The 19,154-nt window shown below is 47.0% G+C and overlaps 1 protein-coding gene across 1 annotated transcript in view; it reads right to left on the bottom strand.

The window, feature by feature from the left end:
- Positions 1–463: 463 nt before the first annotated feature.
- Positions 464–19,154, bottom strand: part of BUD23 (BUD23 rRNA methyltransferase and ribosome maturation factor) — a 153,689-nt gene continuing 134,998 nt past the window's right edge. The window contains exon 12 of the mRNA XM_078679569.1: positions 464–1,009. Within this exon, the coding sequence (XP_078535695.1) occupies positions 955–1,009 (55 nt within the window). The 3' untranslated portion in view covers positions 464–954. The remainder of the gene's footprint in view (positions 1,010–19,154) is intronic.

A 19,154-nucleotide genomic window follows, 5' to 3' on the forward strand; every position in this document is an offset into this window, starting at 1 on the left:
TATGGGTCTCAACGATAATGTTAAACTTTCCTTTCAGGATGTTCAAGCAACAAAAACAAAAAAAACTTCTTGTGGTAATTTCCATGCTAAAGCCTAGGGCTTTAACCCCTGCCTCTCACCCTCTCTTATCAGTCTATGTAGCCTAAGTCCCCAATTTCCTTGACACAAACTTTTTTGCCTACTCAGATGCAAAATAAATGCAGATAAGCCTGGCAATGCTTCAATCCATGGCGGCACAGCACCTAGGATAATATGCTGCATCACTAACCACGTATAAGATCCCATAGGTGAGACCTATCAGCTATACCAATGCTTGTTAAGCTTTGATACTAGGACGCCAACTTGCAGCCCAAGGGTCAGACAGATGACACATAGAATGGAATGTTCATGGTTTTGGCAACAGAATATTATAACCCCAATAAACATACATGAACCCTAAAAACATGTGGGGAAACAAAGCTGGTAAGTACATATTGTCTTGACTTTAACACATTGATGTGTCTGGATGGTCTTGTTTAAAAATCATGTTATTGATGAAGCACTGAGACCGTTTTATTATTGTGGTTCTGCTTCTGGGTTCAATATTTGATACAGAGATCCATATGTACATACTGGCACAAGGACTCCTCCCTGAATTGCACAATGCACACATGCACCAATATCAAGGCGGCAGCAGTTCCTCAGAGTGCCAAGGGAAGCGATGTTCCTCAGGAAAATAGAGGAACTAATTCAGTATAGATCACATGGATATTCCTCCTGCTCAGAGAGAAAAAACATTCATTCCTCATGCCTGGCATCAGTTTGGCCTTGACCTTCTCCTTCAATTGCCATATGAAATCACGTTGGCAAACTAAGCCAGCTGCAAACAGAATGTCCATGGCAAACAGCATCTGAAGCTGGTGAGAACACTGCATCAAGCTTTTGAGGAAAAAGGCAGCGGTTTGTAGGGGATTCTCAGAAGTGTGGCCTTCTCTTCCGTCCACTAAACTTTGTATCTGCACGGACTTCCCTGCAATGACAGTACAAAAACAGTAAGGTAAGGGACGAGACCAATGTCACCAAAATACAAAGTTCCGGGTCAAATTGGGCTTTAACATCCCGATTTTTAAATCTTTTAGTTAGTCATTATTTAAATAAAGAGCATTGCATAAACGTGTATCCTATATCAATGTGGAACTGCTAAGAATTAAACAACAAGTTACCTACCTTCAGTAACGCCTTGTCTGGTAGAAACTCTAACTACAGATTCCTTACCGTAGAATATTTCATAGGCATCAGACTGGATCCGGAAATTTTCAAGCACTCCCTCTGCATGCCAGTAAGTGGCTTAATTCGGCTCAGGAACATACATGCTGGATGTGATGGGAGCGGTGCCTATAAAGGTGCTACTGCAGTGTGTTGACGCCAGTTTCTTTTTGTGACCTTCCACACCAGAAATACGGAGCCACTTGGAAGGCAAACATACTGGTGTGAATTACTAAGGCCCTCAGAAGGGTGACGCTAATAACTCAGTTCATTGAGAGGGAAAGATGGAAGGGTCGGTAAGGAATCTGCAACTAAATAGAGCCTCTACCAGATAAGGTAATATCAAAGGTAAGTAACTTGTTCATCTGATGGAGACTTCTAGCTACTAGTTCCTTACCTTAGAATAGATACCAAAGCAATACCTCCCCCGAGATGGGTCTGCAAACAGGTTAGACCAAAAAGACCTGCAGGACCGAGGGGGCAAAGTGCTTGTCACCATGGGCTGGACCAGCCACACAAAAATGCTTGGCGAACATGTGCAAGGACGCCCACGCTGCTGCCTGACAGATGTCCAGGATAGGGACTCCACAAGCTCTGCCCAGCAAGTCTGTCATGTCAAGCCCACATCTCATGGTCCCCTTCGCTGCATCACGGTTAAATCTGGATGCAGAGGCTTGGACCCCGAAGCTCTTTGGGTGGGGTGCTGAAAGCAGGGTCCCTGGGAGCTTGACGATGGCAGCGGACAAGTGTGCTTTGCACAGGAGCCCCTGTGCAGGGCTTGGACCAGGCCCTAAGGAGGATATCTGTAAGCGCTTCATTGAATGGGAATAACGGTTATGAAGGGGCGACTCCCGACTGAAGCACTTCTGTCAAGAGGTTCATCTTAACTGCCACTGAGGGCAGTAGAAGGTCCAGGACCTCAGCTGCCCTCCGTACCACCATAGTGTATGAGACACCCTTCTCTGTAGCCACGGTGGGGGGACAGATCAGGCAAGTGTCTGGTGAGGTGCCCAGCACACTGCTATCTGCCAGTTCCTCATACCAGTTGTCCTCTGTATCATCCAGGGGCTGATGGTAAGTAGAAGGGTCCTCAGACCCCTCCCAATCATCACCCTCTACAGGCCTGTCAAAAGAAAAAGGCACTGGTTCAGACCCTGAAGGCAATGTCCTGGTTGGCACCGGAATCTGCGTTGGGTGATGCACATTCGGCTACATGTCCGAGTTGGGTAACATAGCTGCCAAGGTTTCAGATTGTTATATGTGATGTTTTCATAATTTCAGTGTTAATTATGAGTGACATTTCAACGACTATGAGTGACGCTATCTCCGTCACCACTGACCAGAGTGTCCCGACCTTCACGGGGCGGCCCAAACATAGCTGCAAAGTTTTCAGTATGCATGAGTAACATTTCTATGTTTTCAAGACACCTACGAGTGATATTCACATCTCATTAGTGACACCTTCAGGGACACTTGATAAGGAGAAGTGGATTAAGAAAATGTATGGTACAAAACGAAAATCTCATTTTAGTAAATGCAGTGCAGTACCTGGATTATATACACAACTCTCACCTGACCTGGGGTACTATGTGATATTTAAAGTTGCCATGCGCCCTATCCTACCGTACCATACCTTCCTGTAATATTTTTTTTTAGTATTTAATAAAATGCAGCTGGTAAACTATACCAAATTACAGCTGTTTTATCTGTGTTGGTCTGCATATACCCCTTAATTCGCAAGTTAGAAATTAATTTTGTTGTAAAGAAATGTTACATTAGTTTGTTATTTTAGTGTTGCAATTGATACGAATTACCCAAATCAATCACCACAGTTTTCCGATCTCTGAAGTACTTACTTAGCTGTCACCAGCCATTGCCCTGTACATTTATCACCACTCCCTACCAAATTGTTGCGGTTGTCTAGCCGCAAACTCACGCTGGCCTGAGCTGTCTCTGGTACAGTGTAGCCAACCTTCTTCTTTCTGGGATAGGGGGTGGCAGGAGCTTCGACTGGAGTTGTTGGCACCCTGGGTTTATCACTGTCACACTTAATGACTTGGGCAGTCTGCCGACCGAAAAAGGCCCAGGGTCATGACAATGGACAAACACTGTGCCCTTGTTCCCAAAACCACGGTAATTGGGGGCAGGAGCTACGAAGGTGACATTTTTTTACAACAATCTGTGGCCAGCCTGGCGTGGGGGCTTAGGAGGGCAATGGCCCAGCAGGATGCAAACCAACCCTCCCCACACTAATTTAAGGGCTTGGACAGCACATTAAGCACCACTTCTGCTGATGGCGAGCGCTACACAGATACATCTGCAAAGTGTGTGACGTTGCTGGCCATCAAAGGGACACCCCTTTAGTGGCTAGCAACGTCACACACATAGCAGGAAAATTGCAGGCAAGGTGCCGCCCGATGGGTCACCCATGCCCAGAGTACACTCTGACGGAGACAGGCCGGGCGGGGCATGGCTGATCTGTAAAACAGTCTCTGGCCTCATCGTGTAGATTTCAAAACGCTCAGTTTCAGCTCCTACATTAATTTAGTTACCTAAAAAAAAAAATAATTGTACTTACGACGAGTGAATCATCCGCCACCAGTTCCCGGCGTCAGGTGAGCCTCAGAGGGTGCAGGCTGCCCAGTGTATCTGTTATGCCACCGCAACGTGGTGCAAGCACTACCAAAATCCCACGCATACAGCTGCTGGGCAGCCCAGCTATTTACTACTTTCGAAATGCTGCCCTCACGCGCCGGCCGCGCCGGCCGCCCCGCCCTATTAAATTGAGTCTCACAATAGGCAGGCACTGACAGGGACTCTTCTCCTGACGTCATGCCTCACGATACCACAGTACTGAGCAGACGCACCAGCCCCCAAGCCTGCCGGAGAAGCGTACATCGCGCTACCACTGCCGATTTCGGTATTGGTGGATTATAAGTGCTCCGGCTTCACAGCTGAGAGGCGCCAAAATGTGTGACAATGCATTTCAGTGCGGTGATGTGGACCACCACACTGTCTGAAGCGTGATACCTGGCAGGGCTGGGGTAGAACAATGGGCCCTGCACTGCCGCTTGGCATCGGGATGACAGTACTGAAGCTGGTGCAGGGAAGGTTGCGGTCTTGCTGGCGGAACTATTCCAGATTCATCACCAGATTGAAGGGGCCCAGCTGGTGCGGAGGCCGAATCCGCTGACAATGAACAAGTAGGGCCACTCCCGTCCCTTTGGGGTCTGGAAGCGCTCCAGAGGGGTCGACCCACCCAAATATGAGATGCATATATTCAAAACTCCATGGGTTGGGCAGGGGTCGCTCTGGCAAGCTCTGGGACGGATGGAGCAGAACCTAGCACAGATTCCACCATGAAGTGAAGTCTAAAGTGGCGATGCTCCAGCGCCACGTGGGATAACTTAGACAGGCGTGGAAAAGTTGAAGAGTGCTTCAACTTCTTAGATTTCGTCATTTAATAGGACCTACCTGAAGACTGGGATCGAGAAGACCACCACACCCTGTCTGTTGGTCTTCTGGCAGTCGCACCTCCTTTTCTAAAGGACTCTTTGAACTGCAGTGGCCCAACTGCCTGTGCAGGGTCTTTATTGTTCTTTAACTGTTGTGGTGCTTCGTGCACTACTTGCCCGAAAAGGGCCTCGTCTGTGAAAAGCATATTGATCACCAAGCCCATTACTCCGGTTTGAAGCTGGAGACCATTAGCCAGGCGTCTCTCCAGAGTATGGTGCCCATACAAATCTGTCTGCTGCCTGTGCCCTTCGCATCCAGCGTGGATTTGAGGCAGGAGTTAGTGATTTTTTTTCCCTCTTGGACTACGGCCTTGGCTCTATTGCAGAGCTCCTTTGGAAAGTGGTGTATCAGCCCTTTGATCTTGTCTCACTGCTGTTGGCCATGTCGGTTGAGGAGCGCATTGGAGTTGGCTATCCTCCAGAATGTGGCTACCTCGATCTCTTTCTTCCTGCTCACCAGATCCAGTCTCTTAGTCTCCTTTTATGGCAGTGGCCTCTGATGTGGGGGCATTGTGTCTTTCTTGCGGTCGCCATGATGGAATCCGCATGGATGTTCCCCTTGATTTACTGGGGACCCTATGTGGAATGCTATTCCACACAGGATGTTCACAAGTGGGATATTGCTCTTGCAGAGGCTGGATCTCTGAAAGCTTCCGTTTCTTGATGAAGGAAGCTGGAGAGCATGGGCAGATAAAGATTTGCTTTCTGGGAGGGCATCAGCGTTTCCAGCAGGTAGCAAGAGTCTTCCTTTTTCTTTTTCAAACTGGACACCATATGCGTTGGCTAGCCCTTTAGGTGAGGCTATTGTACAGGGATGAAGGCTTTGATGGGTAGATACTCCACGCTCTCCTTGGGAGATTGGCGTCGTGGTCATGCCATGTGTCGTCGATCTGGCCGTGTTCCTCAAGCGTTGCAGCCTTGTGATCCTTAAACTCTGAGAACGCCTTCCGTTCTTCCTAATGTTGTTCTGAGGTTGAGGGGACCTCTATGTCTGCCTGCTCGTCCTCTGTGGGTCCTGAAGGTCTTGATGGGTTGGGAAACTTCTTCGGGGATTCGTTGAACTCCTTCATCAGGAGATGAGCTGCCATATCAGCCTCGAGCATTTGTTTCTTCCGTTCATCCTCAAGCGCGCTTTGTTCGGCGTGGATTGTCGAAGGCACCTTCCTTTCCTGCGCTGACAACTCGCTTGCCTTAGTTTTTTTCCTTTTCTCCCTCTTGAGCACCTGCTTGCGTCAGAAGCAAGTTTTTGACAAACCCCCCAACTGTAGACTGTTTTTTATACAAAGTGTCAAGAGGTCAAGTAATTAGCAGAACCTGTGCGTAAACATATATCCAGAGATCTTACAAAGCCAATGCATTCTCTGCCTTCCCATTTGCCATATCATTAGACACCACACCAATGCCACTCTGGGCCGTACAATAGCCTGCAACATCACAATGACATCCAATCACATACCAAAGAATAGCAGCTTACAATACCAGACCCCTGTACAATATACAATTACATCCCACCAAACAGGATATATGCCACAGCACTCCATGCTGTATCACGATATACATAATGTAGAGTAACGCACTTCAACCCCTCAAATAACATAGGACACCACATCATACCTAGCAATGCTATAACATTGTAAAACACTGCACTTCCTCTACTATTATAATATAGGATCTATTAACTTCACATAACATATGGCATAACATCCCTCTACCTATCGCTTTTCTTATGATCACCCTCCCTCGTAGCCCAAACTTGTACACCCCATATTCTGTCAGCTCAGTACTATGCTAGCCTCTCCTCTAACATCTACATCAGTCAGTTATACCCAACTGAGAGAATAAGACATCTCCATTCAAATCATATCAGCCTGAACAATTTGCTCTTGCACTTCTTTCTTCATAAAAAAGATTCCCTTCCTATTCCCGGTCACTCTGGGCAGCCTAACCTTCCACTCATATCTCTTCAACTGGATCAGTACACAGGCTCAAAAGACTCATGTTTTGGAGATTATTGGCAAGTGGATAAAAGCCAGACACATATAAGTTATCTGTGCATGTTTGTCTCTTTGCCGGGATGGGGTTGTGATCCACGTACTGGTGACAGGTAGACACCTGCTACGTTTGGTATCTCTTTTCATACGTTATCTAAGAATGAATAATGGACCTTCCATCACGTCCCTAATCTGTTCCATTGCGTGCACAACTCCAATTGGGCCTAGACAACTACTGACTCTTTAAAGAAGTCATATCAGCAACCTAAGATCTAGGCTTGTGTACCTAGACTCTATTGCGCAAGGATCGGTGGGTGCAGCATGCAGCCTGGCTCAACAATTCAATTCAAGGATATTCCATCATGTGTCAAACCATGGTGGCCCTCTTCTTTAAAATGTCCAAACTCTAGGCAAATGAGTGGATAGTGCTCCTTTAACCCACACGCCTTTCAACTCTGCATGCAACTATTGGATCTACATATAATGTTTAAGTTAGCGAGAAGGATAAGAGGCCAGCCTGGACTGGGAGATAAGTGCAATAATTCATGAAAATGTGCAGCTGTCTTTGAAGTCCACCAAAGACTTCTGAGAGCACAACTGCACCAAGGCAAGGAACAGACTGCCACTTGTCCAGAGACGGTTGCAATAAACCACATATACAGCTGCCACTGATTAAGTAATAGGTAGAGCAAAGGACAACTATCAGTACAGATATCAGTCTTTCACCTGTCACAGTCTCACTTAACATTCTAATCACAGCTATCCTTGACTTTCAAAAGACAGCTAAGCAGCTCCCTCACTTTTGGCAGATCAATCCCTTGACATGTTGGCAAATATACCACATAGAGCAGAAAGCAGAGCTATCCATCAGCTGTCTCAGACAGCTAAAACTCACCTGATGCAGAGCCATTCTGCATTAGGCTGCTGAGATGTGCCTTGCTCTGTGAAACCTTTTTATGTGTTTACTGGTCTCATGCACAGGAAGTTACAGAACAGAAGGGCTCGGGAAAAGAACCTCGGAGATGACTGGTGGAAAAAAAGCACTTCAGAGGTGATGATAGAACAAGGAAAACAAAGGAGGGGAGACACGAGTACAGGTACGTGTAGTGCGGAGGACTCTTACAACCTTGAGTAGGGAAGCATCAGACAACAGAGGGAAGAGGCGCTTACAACAAAAAAAGTAAAAGATCAGGACAGACAAGTTCCAACTGCAAGAAAACAGAGAAACAAGAGGCATGTTTCCTTCAGAACTCAGATCACAAATAATACACCACAGATGTGTAACAGAAAATCCACAAACATTTTGTTCGAAAGGGTATTTAGGTAATTGGGGATGGCCAAGGCCCATTGTTTTTGTGCAACAATACTGTTATAGCTGACGAGTTAGTAGGAGGGCCTAAACACCAGAGCGCCCTCTGCGAAACACCAACCTGAAGCACTTGACATTCACGGGGGGTTGCTTCCACTCCACTACCCCTGCCATCTTTATGAAACCCCTCTGTAAGGCTAACCCACTTTCCAAGGAAGCCACGCATGCCAATGTGTCGCAGAAACAAAATCACTTAGTGGAGAACCTCTAGTGGACAAATCACAACTGTAGACTACTTTCTGCACAATGAGCCAGGTAATTGGGTAACACTACACTATACAAATACCCAGGAACATGAACAAGTCTTTGTTTGGGGGCATGAATAGGAACTCTGGAATGCTATTAGAACTTCTGAAATTTTTAAAGAAGACCTAGAGTCTTTCCCTTTACTAATCACCAAAGTGGCCTCCATCTCTGAGATACCGAAGACCCCAGAATTTGGCACAAAGTGGAAAAACTATTTATGCACTAGTTTTTAAACATGTACTTATTGAGAATTATGTGCAAAATGATACAATTCATTATGTGCACCACAATTTAGTTTAAGTGTATTATCAACCAAAAATGCAATTCCTAAAATAAAAAACATTCAGGTAGTAAAAAGCCTTTCACCTTCGGAAAATGTACATTTGGTTTTACAGCTAATTTACAATAAAATCCTAAATTTGCTCGGAAACTTTGGATGTACAAGATTTGATTTTGGAAAATATGGGATCACTGCACCTCGAGGTCTCTTTCTGAGCAGTTCCCTGGAGATCTGCAGGTGTTCCCAATCAAACACCCTGATATTGTTCCTGTCCTGAAAACACTTCGCTGTAGCCCAAACAATGATAGATTGTAAATTATCTGAAGTTCACAAGTTTAAATCCCAGGAAGAGCAGCCCAGACTTCCAGTGTGACTAAATCATCTAGCTTATTTGCAGTGCTGAAAGACAGCAAAACAGTGTTAAGAAGTGCTACAGAAAAACAAGTTAAACCAAAGAAATGGCAAAAGAAAATAGCACTTGATTCTGCAAACAAGCTCTCTCTTTGCAGGGCATCTAGCAGAAATTTGGCCTCCAGATTTAGGGCTTTTGTGATTTCGGGGTGGGGTGATTGTTTAAAAGATGCCAGTTATAGGGACAGTAGTGTTGTAGGTATAGCAGAATGCCAAACATGAGAGTGTGGTTGTTGCAGGATATCGGATGAGTCTAGGTTTTGGACAGTAGTATTTTTGGTTTATGGCATTACATTAGGTAAGGGACTGTTGGGTATGGGGAGGGCAGGGTGGCCTTATACTATTTTGAGATATAGGAACAGATTTGGGACTGTTTGAGGGTGAGTGGGAGGTGAGTGGGAGGTGGCAGGAAACCATGCATGTATGGAATGGTGGAACAACTAGGTACAGAGGTGGGACATGGTAAGAACACCATACAGACACTTGGGGGTGTGCACACTGTCTGGGATGGTCTGCTTTCCGGCGAAGGAGTATTGGCTCTCTTAGGGGTGGAAGAGAAGGATGTACGTTGCTTTGGGTGTACTTCTGTGGGTATTGGCAATATTGTCCTCCTCATGTTTGGCATGGCCTTGGTTTTATAATTACTACTCAAAAAGGATATTGAAGGAAAGTGCCCTTTTTTTTTTTTAAATAATCACCCCCACTTTTTGCCTGGTATTTGATACAAGTTTGATTAAAGTACACTTGGTTCCTGATAACCATGTCCCCTGTGCCAGTGATCTTCTCTAAAACAACGTAACTGCTCAACGGTTCACCAACTGGCTAGGCATTTAGCACTTCTGTAAGTTCCTAGCAAATGGTACCCCCGGAACCTACAGCATGGGTACTAAAAAGGATTCCTAGGGCTGCAGCATGTACCATGCCACCCTAAGGGACCCACCACAAAACTCATGCAGACTACCTTTTCAGGATGTGTGAAATGGAGCAGACAAATGTGAAAACACAACATGGTACACACCCTGTGTGCCACGTCCATAGACACTGCATGCAATATATGTAAGGTAGGGTGCATTATATGACAAGTGAGGAGATATCTGCATAAGCAGATATGCACCTGTGCGGTCTTGTTCAAATGCTAGATAGTACAAGTGAACAGAGAAGCCATCTTATCCATATACTGGTCACTGGTCATTACGAGTTCCCCAGCTACATGATGGCTTCACTAAAACCTAAGGTGTTGAGTATGAAACACCTTGTCTTAATAAATCCATACTGTTGCAAGTAGTGGATTATTACAACATGCACCCAGAGGGAACCTTAGAGGTGCCCCATAAAACCTACCAGTCTCAGTGTGCTGGCTGACTGGTATCTTCGAGCCTGGCTCTACAGGTGAGCTTCTGGCTCCCTGGAGTTGAGAGCCTATGCTCTCAGAGGTCAGAAACAATGCATGCTCTGGCAGGAGCTGTTTAGATCTCCTCAAGCAGGATGGCTAGTGAATCTGGATACCAAGGCCAGAGGCTTGAAAGCCTTTGCCTCCTTTAATATGCAACCTAATCTTCCCCCAGACCTTGGAGGTACCACCCGTGCCCTGAGGCCCATTTGGCACCAGTACAGGCGGCAAATTAGATATGCAAGTAGGCGTGTTGCACAACCAGGCTAGTCACACCCCAAGCTGGGCTGCTGATGTGCTACAAGAAGGAAGGATCCCACCTTCTTGATTGTGGTGAAATTAAGAACTCTGGGACAGGGTTCTACTCACTCCCTAAGGATGTGGTCCTATAGGGGTGGGGGGATTAGTAACCCCAAAGGTAAGCAGCCCATTGGCTACTACCCTTCACTCCCCTTTAACACCCCTAAATTCAGTATTTAGGTGGTCGCCTGCCATCAGGAACTCAGATTCGCCTGACTAAAGAAGAAGGACCAAGACGAGCTGAAGAAGCGAGAATTGTGGACCAGCAGTGGACTTCTGGTGCCAAACCATGACTGCATACTCCTGCCCCGACAATTGTGACAACCCGACTCATCCTGCAGCTGTGCATCCTCCAAAAGCCTCGGAGGACTGGCAGCATTGTGCTAATCAGCCAGCACCTCCCTGCAAATTGCGGGTACGGACCGCATTGTCTGGTTCACCGTTCAGCTGACCATAAGGTCCACTGACACAGTAGCCGCCCAAGAGGAGGTCACTGTGCTCCGGGAGGTCACCAAGTTTGGAGACACCAGGACCCCCAGGAGCCACCCTGCACCAATACCTGGGGTACCGGTCCTCTGGCAGCAACCAAGGATTGTTTGAAGTCCAATCCAGACTTCTACAATGCCAAGACCGGCCAGCCTACAAGGAACGTCAGCAATACAGAGGCCAGCATTGAGAGTAGCACAGCTGTCCTGAATTCGTCCCCCTCTGCAGGCCTGACCAACAGGTGTGACTGCCTTTGACGCATGGGAGCAGCCAAACACAACCCGCTGCACCCAAGCTCCCTGGCCCGGGTCCACAAATACAGACTGTGCCCCCCTGCTCCCAAGACAGTCACCAACCGAACCCCCTGTTGGGAGTTCCAGGACTTGTGACCAAGGCCCCCTATGCACCCTGCATCTAGGTGTAACACGCAAGGCTACCAACCCGTCCAGCACCTGGACACTCCAGGGCAGGTAAAACCAGACTGCTGGTGGATCTTGTGACCTGGAACCCCTAGCACTTCACGTCCTAAAGGGGACCCCCAAATAGGATTGCAAATACTTGTATACAGTGTGTGTCTCTTTCTCCATAGGAAAGTATTACCACTACCACATATGTGTGTGACACTTTTGCTTAACTGTAAAAATTGAGAACTGAAAAAGGACTTACCCGATTATGAAGTTCTTGGTTTTAAAAATTCTATGACAATTTATGTTATTTTTCTTAATTTGTCTCAAGTTTCTTCTTGAGTGTATGTCTCATTTATTGACTACGTGTGTACAACAAATGCTTAACAAGTGAAGCCCAAATTCATCTAAACATTGTGTGTATGACCCATAAAGCCTACATTTCAAAACCCCAAGATACCTAGCATACAAGCTGGAACTATCTGGCGGATGTAGAACATAGCATAGCAGCTGCTCCATACGACTGAAACCACTGTTTCCGCAAGAAGAAAACATGCAACAGAGCTTTCTCAGTAATTGCACCGAAAATCTGGAACTCTCTTCCGAAGGAAATTCGTTTGATTCGCTCTACTGCCTCCTTCAAATCAAAGGCGAAATTATTCTTAATGTCTAAATGGCTAAACTAATAGTCATCACTAGAACATATTGTTCAAACGTACCTGTTGAATTACTATTCTATTGATCTCGACCACCTCCATTCTGAGCTCCAATCGAAATCACGCGCCTATATTTATTACTCGTCTATGTTTATATTTCTGTAAATGCACTGTATTGTTCTCTTGTACAGATGTATCCACCCCCTCCCCTTGTAAAGCGCTCCGATACCCTCATGGGTCTTCTTTGAGCTATATAAAACTTTATAAATAAACACTACCCTCTAATAATCCTAAACTGTTTACCCACACTACCACAAAAGAGAGCATTTGGGATTATCTATTTAAGCCCTGTAAGCCAATAGGGTCGTCTGGACTTTCTACATATTGTACCTCATTTTGGTACACTACGTAAAAAGCCAGCTTTCTAGAGATATACATTATAAAATTCGCTACGGTTTTAGGTTAAACAGGTTTATTTGAAAGTGACATTTTCTCTGCTGGAACAGTTACCATCATTTTAAAGGCTAAAATATGCAAACCTAATGAAGATGTATCTAATAAAGTGCTACAAAAACACAATTGTCAACTGCAAAATGTTTATTTTTGTGCCCCAATATTCTACAGGTCTGCCTGATAGGCCTAAAGAATGCTGTCCTAGAGACCAGGGATTTACATTCAACTGGACAAATGGCTGAGATGCCTGTCGGTTTGTCTCCCAAGCTCGCAAGACTTTCATTTCCCATGCATCTTCACATTAAAACCTCTACCTATGGTCGACTCCGATCTTCTTCCCTACTCCCACAACCTGCTTTCTTCAGTTTAATATTCACTCATGCCTTTTAGAACTGCAGTAAATAGAGCCTTCATATATCCATGGTTGTCATTTTCTGAAATTCGCGAGAAGTAGTCTCTTCTTTGGGTGTTCCAGACTAGTTTACTTTCTCCTATACGTGTATCTCGCTCTGGATCTCGGATAGCCCGAATCAGCCCCTTTTCCATCTTGTCTGCCGTTTTCATCTATTCAGATTGAGGACCCGGATGCAGTCAATGAGGTTTTGGTGAGTGAGGGGTGTAGACACATCATTAGAGGACTGTATGACACCCTCTCCCACCAGCACCTTCTCCAAATTGGTGTGCTGTTCAGTTTGTTTCAATGGATAATACACATGGATTCCCCTTGGTCTAGTTTTCTTGCTTGTTATCGGTCAGCCTCCTGAAATTTTGCTACCAATGTGGGCACACCTCAGACTCCTCAAACCTTCCTAGAATTCAGGAGAAATATACCTCTATTGCAATGTTATTCCTGAACCCCATATCACCAACATTAAAGGACAAAGTAAGTGGTCTACCATAACAGAAGGAGAGGAGCACCTGGTTGAAGCATCATTGTCTCAACTGCAAGTGCACAGCTTGCCTTTGAAGGGCATCACAATGCCACCATACTGCTCTTCTACTGAAGACTCGCACTCCTTCCTCCCCTTTGCTCTTTTCGATTGTGCCATTTGTTGTGGCTTTCATATCGTCTCCACCTTTTGTTCAGTTACACACCTCTCCTACTCGAAGTTTCCTTTTATCCTTCACAAATCCCAATCTGTGTCTCTCTTATGTTATGCTACTTTAATTTATAATATGTGCACATCACCCTGGTAGGGGTATCTCTGAGCAACATGAGATCAGTGGCAAGTGAGGGTAGTAGAGTTAAAATAGTGTTAGTCCTAACTGCTTTGGTAAAATGAAGGTGATCCGAGCATGTATAAATGTGGAAAGGTAAGGCGTTCCAGTAGAGGGACTAGGTACAAGAAAGACCTTCTCCCTTACCCCTGAGGCCATTACCCAGGTTGTGATCGCCACGGTGCTGTCCCACCTGGATTATGCGAACTCTATTTATCTCGGCATACCTCTCTACCTGCTGAAACAACTTCAGATGGTGCAAAATTACGCAGCTAGACTGATTCTGAGTCAACCCAGATGGCAACCGGCCACCCCACACTGCTTATGAACCTTCACTGGCTCCCCATGGCTCAGCGTTGCGCCTTCAAAACAGGCTGCACGATTTTTAAATCTCTACACTGTAAAAGCCACAAATTTCTCGACAAGCTCATAACGAGCCATGTCCCTTTCACGCAACCTGCGATCAGCCCATCTTGGCCTCCTATATACACCTTCGTTCAAACGCAAGCGTACCGGTGGCTGCAGTTTTGCGATACTGGCCCCTCGCCTGTGGAATTCTTTTCCTCTTGAGATCCGGATCTGCCCGGACCTCATGACATTTAGAAGATCACTTAAGACCTGGCTCTATAAACAAGCATATTCTCTTCCAGGGGATCCTCATCAATAGTCATAAGCACTGAATATTCCCGCCCATGTGCGGGACCCCGGAAACAATATAAAAATATATATGTAAAAAACACATATCTCGCTCCACATATATGTATGTACATATATTATTTTTCTCACACCAATGCAGCTCCATAACTGAGGCTAAAACAATGTAAACACATATACATGCACTGCAATTAGTAAGGAAGTAAAAGAAAAACACATTAGGTCAAATAACCTTTGAACTTTGTGTTTTAATGAGTAGACCACTCATAAATCCTGAAAATTGCTTGTAAATAGACATTGTTAGCCGTCAGGCTGCATTGCAAAACAATAGCATAGAAAATGAAACCATTTTCAACAAAAAACTGGCACCGTGCCTTTAAGGCAGCCCTGACCCCAGGCTTCCCATCATGCCTAAGGGGTGACAGTTAGGTCAGTTGTTCTTTCCGGCTCCTTCAGTCAGGACCCTGGTGAAACAGCTCCCTTTCTTTTTGGCTTTTTGTCAAAAAATATTCTTGTTACCTACAATTTTTTGCTTTCACTCGATGTCTTTTTGACCTAGGGTGTTACTGCTACCTTTTTTAGGCTTAAAAAAGGTGATTTTTCTGTCAGAGATGCCTTCACTCTTTGACAAATGCCCTTCATGTGGAAGGAAGATGGCCAAGACTGACACTCATTCAGTGTGTATCCTGTGCCTACCAGACTCTCATTCCTCGAAAACCTGTGAACACTGCCAGGTTTTATCATCCAGAACTCTGAAAGAACGTGAGAGGATTCGTGTTTATGGGTTTTCTGAGAGAAGAAGATCTCCCAAGAAGCAGAAAAGTCGGAAGGCGCAGTCGACGTCGAAAGAAGCCCCGACTGGTTCACATTCGGCGTCGAGATCGGCGTTGGAGAAGCAGTCGACGGCGACGAAGAAGATGTCTTCAGCGTCAACATCCAAGGTACCTCCGCTACAGACAGCGTCGAGGGATAGGTCACCGTCGAAGCAGAAGAGTTCGACAGCGAGCCACCTGACGTCGAAACAGCATCGTCATGCTGGGACGTCGAGGCATTCTCAGTCGACGCCTGGCCACCGGCGTTCGGCGTCGAAACATCCTCCGTCGACGACTAGTCATGGTCGTTCGGCGTTGAGGGAGCCTCTGTCGACACATAGTCGATCGACGTCGAAGCAGCCCACGTCGACGCCCGATCAATGGCGTTCGACGTCGAGGCAGCCTCCGTCGCATTCAGACAAGCGGCATTCGGCCTCGAGGCACACCCCGTCGCCGACAGAACACCGGCGATCGGCGTCGAAGCAGCCTCAGTCGTCGTCGAGTAGACAGCCTTCAACGGCGAGATGCTCTATGCCGAAGGACAGTCATCGCCACCCGAGTTAGTCGTCGAGGAAACCACGGTCGACGTCGAGAGAGCGTCTATCTGCTCGGCGTCGATACAGCCACCGTCGATGGATCAGCGGAGATCCAGGGAACTTCTATTACTTGAGTGCCTAGAACGAGACCGTTCCTTGCGGCGGGTAGCCTGGTCTCGATACGCCTTCAGCCGATCTGCCGTCTCCTTGTCCTTGGCCCAGTGGTGAAGAGGTCTATACCACCTTGGGGAAAGACGAATAGGAGGAGGTTTGTGTGTGGGATCCTTCACTGGTGAACGTGACCGTGGAGGCTGATCCGCTTGATCCTGTTGCGATCTTGCAGGGGACTTGGACCTCTCCCTATCCGAATCGCTGTTTTGTCCATCCGAAGATCTGCCACTGCGAGATGCTGAAGAGGAGGAGGATAGGCTCACTAGAGATCTAGAGGAAGACCTCGACCGAGATCTCTCTTCTGCGACCCTCCTTCTCTTGGCAGGAGGATCCTGCACTGGAGATTGTCCCACCTCCGCAGCCGATGCTGATCCTGGAGAACCTAATTGAGGCCTTAGGACTTGAGACTGGTCCAATGGTTCACCCTCTTTCTCCTGCAGCACCTGCTTCAAAGGCGACCTCTCCTGTGACCTTGCAGGAGAGATGTTCACTGGCTGCAAAACGCTCCGATCTCGTCACAGAGACCGATCTCATTCTAGAACGCGCTCAAGTAGAAAATCTAGGTCCAGGAGGACCCGTAGCTCTTCAAGTTCTTCGAGGACCCGATCTCACAGGGATTACTCTCCGACCCTGACAAACAGTCCACGCTCGAGGATATCTCCAACTGAGGATATTTTCTCGTTCCAAGACATCTTGGGCAGGGGAGCCCTGAAGCTAGGAGTGCCTATGACTGCTCCGCAGATCAAGACGACGGTCATATTTGAAACCCTACAGCACAGAACGACACCCAAACCTTTGTTGCCGTTGGTCCCGGGTATAATGGACCCAGTGAATGAAGTCTTCCTGACTCCGGCAACGGTGAAGTCCGTCCCAGCGAGGATTCTCAAGAAGTATCGTCCTCCTGATGAGGATCCTCTGTTCCTCAAGTCTGATCCCCCGCCTGATTCAGTAATCATTGCGGCGGCAAGAAAATCCAATGCGGTAGCATCCTCATCCACGGTACCGCCGGATAAGGACAGCAAGGTGCAAGACTCATGGGGGAGAGGAGTTTGTAACACCTAAGCTTCTTTCCTCAAGGTCTCCAATGCGGAAGCGCTGCTCAGCAGATATGATAGATCTCTGTGGGACTCACTTCAGAGGTTTTCTGAAAAACTTCCTCAGGAAGATAGAAAGGACTTTGAGGAGGTTCTGTTGGAGGGCAGTCAAGTCTCCAATCAGATTATAGGAGCGGCGGTAGATGGGGCAACGTTGGCTGCGCATGGTTATGCGCATGGAATCACAGCGAGGAGATCCTCATGGTTGCGCCTTACGGCATTGAAACCCGAGGCTCAAGCCAGAATTCTAAATCTTCCTTTTTCGGGCACGTCTCTCTTTGGTGCGAGTGCTGATGAGGAGATGCAGCGGATGAAGACTGAGTTAGACACCCTCAAAGCCGTTGGGCTTGAAAAGAAAAAGGAATTCCGGAAGAAGTTCCGTTCGGACAACAAGGGCTCTTCGAAGCAGAGGGTTCAAACCCCTCACTGGCAGAAGGGCCAGAACCAGCAAGGCCAACAAAAGTCGCAATACGAAGGCAAGCGCAATTCCAAAGGAAATGGAAATCAGCGACAAGGCAACAACTTCAATAAGTCTCAGCAGAAGCAATGAGTCTTCACTTCCCCCAGCGCCGTTGTCCACTCCAGTGGGGGGAAGCATTGCGCATCACAGGACAGAGTGGCAGGCCATTACAAAAGATCAATGGGTGTTGTCTACACTGCAGAATGGGTACTGTCTACGTTTCCATCGTCTACCTCCACCCGTTCCTCCGATGTCAACGTCAAGCCACCAGCTACAAATGTTAAAGAAAGAAGTAGCGACACTCCTCGAGAAATCAGCCATCGAGAGGGTACCGGTGGCTCAAAGGGGGAAAGGAGTATACTCAAGGTATTTTATGGTCAGAAAAAAGGGCCAGAAGGCAGAATACAGGCCTATTCTGGACTTGAGAACACTCAATCTACATGTACGAAAAGAAAAATTTCGCATGTTGGCGCTTCACCAAATATATCCACATCTCAGGAAGGGGGATTGGATGTGTTTGGTGGACCTTCAGGACGCATATTTTCATGTCCCGATACGACCAGATCACAGAAGATTCCTTCGGTTCCGGGTGGGGACCTCTCACTACCAATTCAAAGTCCTTCCGTTTGGGTTGAAGTCGGCCCCCAGAGTGTTCACAAAGTGTGTCGCAGTGGTGGCGGCAGCTCTACGCCGCAGGGGAGTCTTCGTATACCCATACTTAGACGATTGGCTGTTGAAAGGTCCAACTCCAGACAATGTAAGGAATCAATTCCAGACATGCATAGAACTTTGTCAACGTCTAGGCCTGCATGTCAACGACAAGAAGTCGGTCTCCCATCCCACTCAGAAGATTCACTTCCTAGGAGCTCTGATAGACTCAGAGGTAGGAAAAGTGTTTCCTTCGGAGGAGAGACAGTTTTCAATAGCACTCAAGTGCCAGCAAGTTCTTCGCAACAGGACTCAGAAAGTGCGAAAGATAGCCTCCCTCTTAGGATCGATGGCTTCCTGCATATTCTTAGTACCGAACGCCAGACTTCGGATACGTCCTCTTCAGCAGGATCTGGAGGACAAAATGGGACCAGCAATCAGGTCGATGGGACGATCAGATCACTTTGTCGGAGGTAGCACGATCTTCCATCCTGTGGTGGACGAAGAAGCAGAACATGCAAGTGGGAGTTCTCTTCCATCAATCTCCTCCTACACAAACGATCATCACAGACGCGTCATTGCAAGCCTGGGGGGCACACATGGGTCCTCTTCAGGTGCAGGGTCTGTGGTCGTCCCAGGAAAGCACCTACCACATCAACTTGCTGGAGTTGAGAGCAGTCCACCTGGCTCTCAAAGCGTTCCTTCCCTCGCTTCAGAAAGAGGTGGTTCTAGTACAGACGGACAACACCACCACTATGTACTATTTAAACAAGCAGGGAGGAACCCGCTCAAGGACTCTCACTAGAAGCTCAGGG

This window comes from Lissotriton helveticus, chromosome 3_1 (assembly GCF_964261635.1).
Source record: "Lissotriton helveticus chromosome 3_1, aLisHel1.1, whole genome shotgun sequence".
NCBI lineage: Eukaryota > Metazoa > Chordata > Amphibia > Caudata > Salamandridae > Lissotriton > Lissotriton helveticus.